Source organism: Bos grunniens, chromosome 7 (assembly GCF_055505025.1).
Source record: "Bos grunniens cultivar Pamir isolate PY7600 chromosome 7, Bosgru_T2T1.0, whole genome shotgun sequence".
Taxonomy (NCBI): Eukaryota; Metazoa; Chordata; class Mammalia; order Artiodactyla; family Bovidae; genus Bos; species Bos grunniens.
This window is the reverse complement of record NC_141171.1, coordinates 96,531,929-96,543,934: the sequence shown is the minus strand read 5'-3', so window position 1 is coordinate 96,543,934 and position 12,006 is coordinate 96,531,929. Positions and strand designations below refer to the sequence as shown.

General features: G+C 39.9%; 1 protein-coding gene across 3 annotated transcripts in view; it reads right to left on the bottom strand.

The window, feature by feature from the left end:
• LOC147370011 (2'-5'-oligoadenylate synthase 1-like) overlaps positions 1 to 12,006 on the bottom strand; it is a 32,922-nt gene that overhangs the window by 5,038 nt on the left and 15,878 nt on the right. For 2 of the 3 annotated variants that reach the window (XR_015168298.1, XR_015168297.1), the window contains exons 7-10: positions 6,730 to 6,919; positions 3,280 to 3,489; positions 2,445 to 2,606; positions 1,557 to 1,727 (exon numbers count right to left, since the gene is read on the bottom strand). Coding sequence is in view for 1 of the 3 variants with exons in the window: in XM_086413249.1 (XP_086269375.1) it covers positions 2,450 to 2,606; positions 3,280 to 3,489; positions 6,730 to 6,919 (557 nt within the window). In the remaining 2 variants the exon portion in view is untranslated. Of the gene's footprint in view, positions 1 to 1,556; positions 1,728 to 2,276; positions 2,607 to 3,279; positions 3,490 to 6,729; positions 6,920 to 12,006 lie in introns of those variants that run through there. The other variant, XM_086413249.1, reaches the window with a different exon arrangement.

Here is a 12,006-nt window from a genome sequence, read left to right as displayed (position 1 = left end):
AGGAATAAAATCAGTTTCTTTTGTCAGCAGAAAACACCTTACCATCCTGAACAGACTAGTTTATTTCAGTATCTCAACTATTAGTCCTAATACTTAGCAGGTAGTAAGTATAGTTGAATCTGAATTTCTACTTGAGGAACATTCAGTGAATGATTGTCATCGTGCCTTGGTGCCTTCCTTACTCCTTGCTTGATCAGTTAATTCCTTCATCAGACCTGGCTTTGTTCTACGGGATTAGTTAGTAATCACTCGCTAATTAGTCAGGATTATCCAGTGGCTCAGCAGTAAAGAATCCACCTGCAGAGCAGGAGACACAGGTTCGATCCCTGAGTGGGGAAGATCCCCTGGAGGAAGGCATGGCAACCCCTGCAGTATTCTTGCCTGGTGAATCCCATGGACAGAGGAACCTGGCAGGCTACAATCCATGGGGTTGCAAGGAGCTGGACACAAATGAAGCGATTTAGCATGCACAAGTGCAGCAAGGCAAACCCAAATCAAACCTACTAGCCAAAAGGGGAGTCCATTGTCTGAAAAGGGGGAGTTTATTGACACAAACGAGTCCTGGGACAGTGCTTACTCTGATCCAGTACGTCTGGATCCAGAAGCATAAATCAGTACTTGATCTCTCTCACTATACAGATGTGCGCACATTCATTTGTGTCACTACTCATTTCTCAAATCTCCTTTCTTTTGTGTTGGCTCCATTTTTAGTAAGGCTGTCTCCCCTTGGAGCAGCAAGATGGTGGCCAGCAGTTTCATTCTTACATCGTAGCAGAGTGAGACATTCTCTTCCCGGCAGTGGTGAATCCAGAACTGAGGGCCAGAGTGGCGTTTCCGTTGACTCAGTCACCCAAGTCTCAGGTCTGCCCACCTGGAACTAGTGATAAAGCAGGGAGGGCCACCTCCGTGACTTGGACCAGGTTGGGAGCCATAGTCACCTCAGGCAAACACGGGTTCAGATAGGAACACAGGGAAAATGTGGCCATTTCCCAGGGCACTTTTGAAACTGTTTCTCCTCAAGAGACTTCAGAGACAGAGTGAATAATAGAAGAAATGCCTCTCCAACTACTAGTCGGGGAACAGGATTCTGGGTAGACCAGATGTTCACTCTGAATACATTGTACCATTTCCAAAAATCAAATTCACCCTCAAAGGACAACTTTTGTCACCATTAAGGATGTTCAAAAGAATATTTTCCCCCTGGAGGGGAAATCTAAAAGTGTTTCCAGACCAATCACAGCACTGCAATAAGCACACAGGCTCTCTGAGGGCTGGCCTGAGGGAATGGTGCTCATTTGTATGTAAAGAGTTCTGTTGTGTGGAGAAGCCTGATCGCTGGCCTTACTCTGCAGTCACACTTCATGTATCTTCAGTGCTGATGAATTGTTGCTATGCTGGGGAGTCAGGAAACTTTCCCTGGTCTATTTCTGGTGGGCCCTGGCTTTCATTATCAGTGGCTGCTAATGCTTTTAATAAAAAAGAAAACAGTGGATCCCAACAACGAAAACCAGTCGTGGCAAAACTGGACAGTGCAATAGCCCAGAGAGTTTGCTCACCCAACTCAAGGTTGAGCACCGCGCGAACCTTAAGTGCGGCTCCACTCTGACCCGGGAGTTCTGACGCAGGTAGCCATAAAATGCTTTTGGAAACAATTTATTCTGAGGCAATCCCTCGTGTAGCTCTCAGATATTTCCGTATTTCCATGTAGTAATTAAGCTAGATGATGTCTGCAAGTAAATAGACAGTACTTAGTGCGAGCAGGTTTTCATAGTGAAAATTCTGAAAATGCAGGTGACCCAGGGAAGTACCTAGTTGTCAGAATTGAAAAGTTAACAGGAATGACTTCCCTGGTGGTCCAGGGGTTAAAAATCTGCCTTCCAGTACAGGGGACTGGGTTGGATCCCTGGTCAGGGAACTAAGATACTACATGCCCCAGGGCAACTAAGCCCACATACCACAACTACACAGCCTGCATGCTGCAAGAAAGATCCCTCATGCCACCCCTAAGATGGATGCAGCCAAATAAACAAAAATGAAGTATTAAAAAAGAAGAGTCAACCTGAAACTTTAATGAACTAAAACTAAAAAATGGGAGCTATTTTACCCTTTCAGTTAATCCTCTCTCAATGGATCTTGGGGCTTTATTTATTTGTTTACTGTCGACACTTGGATTTTTTTTTTTTTTTTGAATGTTTTCTGGTCACAAGGCCACCAAAGCAAGTGAATCCAAAAAATGGGGGAGGGGAATTCAATTCTCTTAAAGGCTGAAGCAGATCTCTTTATCTGAAGCGATGTTTATTAAAGATTGGGTTCACTAAAGTGGTTAATTAAATTTAGACAATTTTCTTCACATTGCTTTTCATCCAGAGTGTTCTTCTTGGCAATACGTTTTGAACCCTTTTTATTTCTCCACAGAAATGCAAGGACAGTAAGTAGCTCCTCACCCAGTTTACCAGGCATCTGTGAAAAGCCAGGGGGGCTCAGCTCTCACTCCGCTGAAGAGAGGCTTCCGTAAGCTAAGTTTCGCCACATGGGCAACTTCATCCCAGGCATTGCAGGTATCACACACGTTGACAGTAGGATTTACAGGGTCTAAAATGAATGGCCTAAAACAAAGCAAAACAAACCTCCCACTCTCCATTTCTAAACCAGTTTCAATTTGCCGGATGGTTGTGCTGTGTGCTTACAGTCGTGTCCGACTCTTTGCGACCCCATGGACTGCAACCCACCAGGCTCTTCTGTCCATGGGATTCTCCAGGCAAGAATCCTAGAGTGGGTTGCCATGCCCTCCTCCAGGAGATCTTCCCAACTCAGGGACTGAACCCAGGTCTCCTGAATTGCAGGTGGATTCTTTACCGTCTGAACCACCAGAGATGCCATATTGGTAGAAGAGGGGAATGCTGGAGTTAAAGATGTAATTCTGTTAAGAAACCGGGAACCATGGGAGGACCAGCCACGCCTGTTGGAACCCCACCAACCCTGACTCCTACTCATTTTCCCTTCCCAACTGAGGAAATCTGTCCTCCCTGGATTAGGTCTTCCATTTCCACTTCACTTGTTGTCTATAACCACATTCTATTCGTTTTGCTCAAATTCCTCTTAATTCGCACTTTAGAATTAGAGTTCTGTGAGAAGCAATTAAAGGAAATGACTTTGTAGTAATCAGGGCCGTCTCATTTACACTGAATCCCATTAAAGCTACTCTTTGCTCCAGACTTCCTTCCTTGATGACAGACCCATTTCCTATATCCTAAGGGGGTAGGGAAGAGAAACAGTTACCTCGTGCGCTTCTGGGTAACTTTTACAAGAACGGGGAACTTGCGAGGATAGTGTCGGTGCCAAACCACGTCAATATCTGCGTATTGAACCAGAAGTTTGAGGACTGCCCTCATTCCCTGCACCAGGCTGAAGGACAGGGGCTTCTCCGCCCGTTCCCAGATATATATGGTGAGGAGCTCCACTGTGTAAGAGGAGGGAAGTCTCCGAAATCTAGACACAGAATGAACCCAGAAAGTGAAGACAAGTTTATTCAGTTATGAGAAAAATCCCAGCTCTAAAGGCAATTAACAGGATGAAATTTCACTCTCAATCTCACTACTTAGCAAATAATAACAATATTTCCATCAACCCGATTGGCGAAAAGCAGGAATTTTAATATCCAACATCGGTGTGTTTGTGAGGAGATGAACACTCTATAGGTGAAACTCTAAATTAATAAAGTGTTTTTTGGAGTCAATTCTATTAAAATTTGACTTGTTCCATCCTATTGACCTAGCATTTTTCACTTCCATGAATTCACTCTGTAGAAACATCTACAAGTACTCAAAGACAGATATAAACAAAAGTATGTTTTTATTTTATTGTTTGAAATAGTAAATACTGGAATGTTTATCAGTAGGGGACTAATTAGATGATTTCATGGTACATGTCCTACTGCACTGTCCAAGATGGCAGCCCCCAGCCATATGTGAATATGAGCATTTGACACGTGGCTAATTTAAGTATATACTATATTTTCAAGAAATATAAAGAAAGTAAAATATGTGAGTGATTTTTTCGTTGATTTCATATTATAAAGATAACATTTTGGATATACCAGGTAAATATTAAAATTACTTTCGCCTATTACTTTTTACCTCTTTAATGTGGCTACTAGAATATATCATATTGCATATGAGGCTCGTATTTAAACCTCACTTTCTATTTTAGACAGTGTTGTCCTGTACAAGAAGCAAGATAGCTCACAATGTACAGATCTAAAGATACAATGTAGATTAACCGAAAAAATTTTAAAACAATAAACAGCAAATACATTTTAAAAAATTAAGCATACACAGAAAACAAACTTGGAGAACATGCTCTAAACACATTGTTGGGAGTTGGGGATTGAGGATGAAGAAAGAAATGTGTTTGCTTTTTTTATATTAAGTCTTTTAAATTGTAGTTTATTTATCAGGGGAAAAAATGAAAGTTGATAAACAAACTTGGGAGGAAAAGAGGAAAAAACCCAACATGAGAATTTTAGGATTTCATAATGGTTGATATCCAAATATGTGTTTTTACTGCCTTGGCATCCATTAGTCATAGAAATATCTTTTGATGATATATTGCAAAATTATGCAATTTTTTTCCTCTAATAGAATTTAGGGGAAACAGAGTAGCATTTTCCTACTATTACATTAAACATTTGTTTTTACCTCAATGAAGGAAATAGAAAAACTAAAAGTAGACAAAGTCTCTTGTCCTGGTAATGAATAGTGAGTCATTTCAGTGATTTCAGATAATCAGTAGCTCAGTCCCTGTGATTCTCCCTCAGGGGCTGTCAACAATGAACACAGGATTTAAAATCCATTTCTACTGATGTTCCCAAATGCCCAAAGTAAATCATGGTTGGAAGTTACTCAAGCAGGAGATGTTCTTCACATTTTATGAAAGAAAATATAGTGAGGTCGGGGGAGACTTAATAAGCATTGAACTATTTTACTTCACATTTTTATACCATTATTACATATATATTTATATAGCTCTGATATGTGTTCATATTATTTTGTATCCTGTTTTAGTCATTTGAAATTGTTTCATGTAAATGTTTCCATGTTTCCCAAACTTTTCTTGAATAGTAGTTCATCAAAATTATATGACAAATTTACTTGCACCTCAGGGAAATTTTCCTTCCCAATTTTCGTTATCTTTAGTAGCACTATTCTGAGTATGCTTATACAAATTACTTTTTTTAATGTGATTTATTTTCTGTAAGGGTAGTTCATCTAAGCATTTCTGATCTCTCTTTTTAAAATCTTTATTTTGCATACTCTTTTTTAATGATATTTTAATACAAATGGCCTCAATTCTTCTTTTAAAACCAAATAGTAAGAAATATTTATTTTACTTCTGACTTTTACCTTTTTTTTTCTTTTTAACTCAGAGGGGAATTAAGTTGACAAATGGTTCAAATATTTTAAAATCCTTAACACATAATAAATACTTAATACACATTGCCAGATTACTTTCCCAAAATAGAAAACCAATTATCATATTGGGACATATGTGGTCCAAATTCCCCACAATACCACCTTTTTAAGTCTTAGAATGATTTTTCTGCTACATTAATACATAAGTTTCTTCTTGCAGACCTGTAAATGCTTTCCACTACCAAAAAAAAAAAAAATTTGTTAGATTTCAAAACCAGGCTTGTCATCTGACCAAAAATCTCCTCAAGGTAAGAAGGTTTATTTCTTTTTCTGTTTTCACTAGTAAATTTTTACTCAACCAAAAGAGAAAAAAATATATAGGATGGTTAGAGATGCATAGAGATAGGCGGTAACTACACAGGAGTAATGTATGTTTTAACAAACCGCCTAATGTTATCATCAATATTAAACAGAGAAACATATAAAGAGTAAACAGAGTGTGATTCAGATGAACAAATCAAGATTGTTAACAACTTCATATAAAGATGAAGATTTATTCCATGTAGAAAATGGCCATATATAAATATGTTATAATAAACCCCGTCTCTGCTTTTACTGCCAAATGGAGAATTCATATAACTATATTCTAGCTGTTTTTCAAAAGTTTATCTTATAGTACTTAAAACCAGTATCTGAGTCTCCCTCACATCCCTTTACTTTACATTAGAGTCTGTTGCTATCAAAGTGAGGGAAAAAGACTACAACAGCCACATCATCAACTTTGGAGGCGGCCCATCTCCACAGAAGAAGGCAATGGCACCCCACTCCAGTGTTCTTGCCTGGAGAATCCCAGGGACGAGGGAGCCTGGCAGGCTGCCATCTATAGGGTCACACAGAGTCAGACACAACTGAAGCGACTTAGCAGCAGCAGCAGCAGCATCTCCACAGAGGATGACTCTGCTCTGTTAGAATCGCCTACAGTGGAAGGCACACCAAGTGTGAACACTGAAGGACTCGTGCAGATCATGCTAACAGTTTCCCTTTTCCTTTCCTGTGCCTTCCTTCCTTGCAGCAACCCATTTGGTTATGCCACTGAATATTTTGGTTTCTACCAAATCGTTTTGTTATACCTGGAATAATAGAAGACAGATGTTCCGTATTTTATAACAACCCTCATTCTCTCTCTCTCCTTTCTCTATCTTTCCCTCTCTACATGTATTCGCTCTGCCTACCAAAGAAAGACGTGGGACCTGAAAGAGCAGAGAAAAGGAACGTGAAAATCGAAAGGCTCACGGGTACCCATGTGCTGGTTACATACTTGTTCTCTTCGGTGGGGCTGGCAAATGATGTCTTGAGCCAATGTATCATTAAACGAATGAGCTCCTTCACCCTTACGACAGAGGCCTTGACGAAATCCACTTGGTATCGTACGAGGGCCAAGGCACACAGCTGGGCCTCGTCACTGTCCTTACAGGGGTATAGCTTGCAGTAAAGGTGAAGTTTTAAATCTGTAAACACCAGGGAACAAAGACAACCGTGAGACTTTCCCCCTCCTTTCCTCTCCTGGTTTCCCGCGGTACCAACGAGCTATGTTACTCTGATTAGTTAGAACTTCAGCATTTAAAACAAAACCATTTCTATACTTAGGAGAGTTATCACGGTCTACCCCAGTGATTCAAAGAGGAAACTCCGACATTATGGTGCCAGAGCAGTTCAAACGGAGCAAACGCTAGTGCAGGGAAATCTTTCTCATCTGAGGAGGAAAATTTTCTATCAGCAGAGGAAGTTTATTTCTCAGAAGCAAATTTCATTACCGTTTGCAAATATCATCCAGCATATAAACTAAATACCATAATGCTCTGTGCACAAGAACCTATACAATCTCTTCTGTTTAATTATCTAAGTGGTTATTATCTGTATATATATTTTCAGAAGACAGTCTACTACCTGGACACTTGAAGGAACTGATTCTATTTACAAAAATAGAGATGACTTTAAAAGATGCCTTTTGGTCACATTGAAAACAATCTGGCAGTTAGCACTACATTAATGAGGGAGGAAGACGAGGTTAAATAGCAAGCATGACCAAATAGACATCTCTATCTTATTACTACTCATAAAACAACATAAAATCTCACAAAACATCATTAAGTCAGGTTGTGCTTATTCTAACTGAATGATATATAAATGTCCAGTATCTTTTATCATAATCTACTTAAATTTTCCCAATTAGACACAAGAAGAGGTGGCAAGAATACACAGAAGAACTGTACAAAAAAGGTCTTCACGACCCAGATAATCACGATGGTGTGATCACTGACCTACAGCCAGACATCCTGGAATGTGAAGTCAAGTGGGCCTTAGAAAGCATCACTATGAACAAAGCTAGTGGAGGTGATGGAATTCCAGTTGAGCTACTCCAAATCCTGAAAGATGATGCTGTGAAAGTGCTGCACTCAATATGCCAGAAAATTTGGAAAACTCAGCAGTGGCTACAGGACTTCAAAAGGTCAGTTTTCATTCCAATCCCAAAGCAAGGCAATGCTAAAGAATGCTCATACTACCGCACAATTGCACTCATCTCACACGCTAGTTAAGTAATGCTCAAAATTCTCCAAGCCAGGCTTCAGCAATACGTGAACCATGAACTTCCTGATGTTCAAGCTGGTTTTAAAAAAGGCAGAGGAACCAGAGATCAAATTGCCAACATCCTCTAGATCATGGAAAAAGCAAGAGAGTTCCAGAAAAACATCTATTTCTTCTTTATTGACTATGCCAAGCCTTTGACTGTGTGGATCACAATCAGCTGTGGAAAATTCTGAAAGAGAAGGGAATACCAGACCACCTGACCTGCCTCTTGAGAAATCTGTATGCAGGTCAGGAAGCAACAGTTAGAACTGGACATGGAACAACAAACTGGTTCCAAATAGGAAAAGGAGTATGTCAAGGCTGTATATTGTCACCCTGCTAATTTAACTTATATGCAGAGTACATCATGAGAAACGCTGGACTGGAAGAAACACAAGCTGGCATCAAGATTGCTGGGAGAAATATCAATAACCTCAGATATGCAGATGACACCACCCTTATGGCAGAAAGTGAAGAGGAACTCAAAAGCCTCTTGATGAAAGTGAAAGTGGAGAGTGAAAAAGTTGGCTTAAAGCTCAACATTCAGAAAACGAAGATCATGGCATCTGGTCCCATCACTTCATGGGAAATAGATGGGGAAACAGTGGAAACAGTGTCAGACTTTACTTATGGGGGCTCCAAAATCACTGCAGATGGTGACTTGAGCCATGAAATTAAAAGATGCTTACTCCTTGGAAGGAAAGTTATGACCAACCTAGATAGCATATTGAAAAGCAGAGACATTACTTTGCCAACAAAGGTCCATCTAGTCAAGGCTATGGTTTTTCCTGTGGTCATGTATGGATGTAAGAATTGATGCTTTTGAACTGTGGTGTTGGAGAAGACTCTTGAGAGTCCCTTGGACTGTAAGGAGATCCAACCAGTCCATTCTAAAGGAGATCAGCCCTGGGATTTCTTTGGAAGGAATGATGCTAAAGCTGAAACTCCAGTACTTTGGCCACCTCATGCGAAGAGTTGACTCAGTGGAAAAGACTCTGATGCTGGGAGGGATTGGAGGCAGGAGGAGAAGGGGACGACAGAGGATGAGATGGCTGGATGGCATCACTGACTCGATGGACGTGAGTTTGAGTGAACTCTGGGAGTTGGTGATGGACAGGGAGGCCTGGCGTGCTGTGATTCATGGGGTCACGAAGAGTCGGACACTACTGAGGGACTGAACTGAACTGAACTGAATATGAATCTATTTTGTATACCTTTATATGTACCTGTCCTGCCCAATTAAATTGTCACACAATGACACACTTGTTAATCATGGCACATTTAGATTCTGCAATACATAGTTTTAAGTTAATTGGCAAGAAACTATTTTACTTGTAAAACACTGTAAAAAAAAAAAAAAAAAGCTTTATGCCTTTATCTGGATTTCTAATTTTAAGAGTGTCTGTACAGTCCTTTTATACAGGTTCACTTGTTTAGGGCCAAATCGGAGACAGAAGAGTAGACTGATTATCAACAGGATTGAGAGTAAAATCAGATTCCTGTAATAAATATAGATGAACAAATGAAGCTGTTTATGGCAAATATTCTCATAAATGCTGTTAGAGCAAATAGATTCTAGTCCTAAACTTACAAGGCAACAGTCATTACAACTCTTAAAATACCCTTTCAATTTTACTGACGGTCTAACTTTTTTTAGCAAACAGACTTAGACAAAAACTCAGGTTTATGATGATAAAAGGTAGAGAAGCAATATTTTAACTTAAATTTTGGTATACAATAGGTATATCAGATATTTGATGACCTTTTCCTATTATCTGATAAGATGTCTTGGCTGACCCAGAGATTATCTACTCAAACCCACCTCTGTATCAACATTTCCCCTACTTCAAGATTCTTCACTGACAGGAACCTAAGTTGGTGGTCTCTAACTTAAATTATTTTTGAGGCTTGTGACTGGCTGTTTCTACTCTGTTGTGACTTAGATGAGTTTATTTTATCACCATCATCTTTTGTAAAACAGTCATACTTGGGTCCCTTGCCATTAGTCAAGTAAATATTCTAAGCACTCTACATTTATTAACATATTTCCTCTTTAACAACCATTGATGTAGCAACTATTATTATTTCCCATTCACAAATAAGGAAATAGGGTTGGAGAAATTGTTTCCCAAAGTCACACAGCTAGGAAGTCAAGCCATCTAATGCCATTTTACTATCCTATGTCACAGGTGAGATCTGAGCCCAAATGCTTCCTAATCAGAGGCTAATTCCATACTTCTCAGACTTTAATGAGAAAAAGAGTCACTTGGAGATCTTTTGCAATGCAGTTTCCAACTTAGTAGGTCTAGGGTGGTGCCCAAGATTCTGTATGTCTAACAAGTTCTTAAGTGATGCTGCTACTGCTGATCTGGAATCATATCTGGAGCAGAAATACTGTCAACCACACCCTTATCAAACCTCATGGCTTTGGGCTTCATTGTGGCAGAAGGGGCAAACTATTAATTGTCTAGCATAGATGTGAGATGTGCAGGGAATAATATTAAGATGCCTGTGAGGATTTGACGTGATCATCTGAGTCTTGCTCTGACAATCACTGGCAACATTTAGCTGCCCATTAAAATTCCCTGGAATCCTAGGACTTCTCTAAATTGCTCCTCTCCTGTCAAACCCATTCCCCATCATCAGTGGAGAGAAGCAGGGTTACATAATAATTTCAGTCTTTTAAAAATTCATTTCACACAACTGTGCTCAAGAACTCAGGGGAATTAGAAGCCAGAGTAAAAATATACTTATGCCCCACTGGGAGACATTCTAGCTTCAGAGCTACTGATATAAACTCAGATTCTCAAGACTACCCAAGAGATGGCTAACAATTGTGCTTTTGAAGTCTGCACACAAGAAAAAAAAAAAAAAGCATTTTACACAAACATGAGAGCTTCATGGGCTATGGTGAGACCTAAGGAGAAGGAAGTATCTTTTCTTAATAAATATTCATTGAACTAAATACAATTGCATGCTATGTGATTTGAAATTAAATCTTTTGATTCTTACAACTATCCTTGAGGTAACTTTCTTATCTCAGTTTATAGATGAAAAGCGAGGCTTCAGAGTTTCTCATGACTTACCTAAGTTCACACAGATAATGTGAAATAGAGTTGAGACTTGGCCTCAAGCCCAATATGTACTGTCTATTACATAACTTTGATGTCATGTCAATCTACACAGGGCCTACACAAGGAGAGAGACCTGGATTGTCATCCCAGTTCTTACATTTACTAACTACATAAATGTGGGCAAGTTTCTTAACTTTTCTAAGGCTCAGTTTTTAAATATTCAAACTGGGAAAATAGCTTCTTTTCAGGTTTCTTGCGCAGGTTCATTTATCAGATTAATCTTAAGGCAATGAGAATTATATATGCCATGTAATAGGTGTGGGATAAATCACAACATTTAAAAAACATCATAGGTTCAGGAAGAGTATCATGCTGCTAAGTCACTTCAGTCGTGTCCGACTGTGCAACCCCATAGACGGCCGCCCATCAGGCTCCCCTGTCCCTGGGATTCTCCAGGCAAGAACACTGGAGTGGGTTGCCATTTCCTTCTCCAATTCATGAAAGTGAAAAGTGAATGTGAAGTCACTCAGTCGTGTCCGACTCTTAGCGACCCCATGGACTGCAGCCTACCAGGCTCCTCCATCCGTGGGAGTTTCCAGGCAAGAGTACTGGAGTGGGGTGCCATTGCCTTCTCCCGGAAGAGTATCATAGGGTTACTAAAAACTCAGGTTGGGCTGAGTTCACACCCTCCTTCCTAGTAGCCCTTCTTATCTCAGAGTTCTCCTTATCTCTGCCCAATGTAGATGATATTATAATAAAATGACCTATTTGTGTGTCTCCAGACTGTAAGGCCCTCCGGACTATAAAGTCAACTATGTCTTATTCATATTTGTGCCCCCAGGCCTAACACAGTTCCTAGAACATGGTAGGCATGCAGAACATATGTATTGACA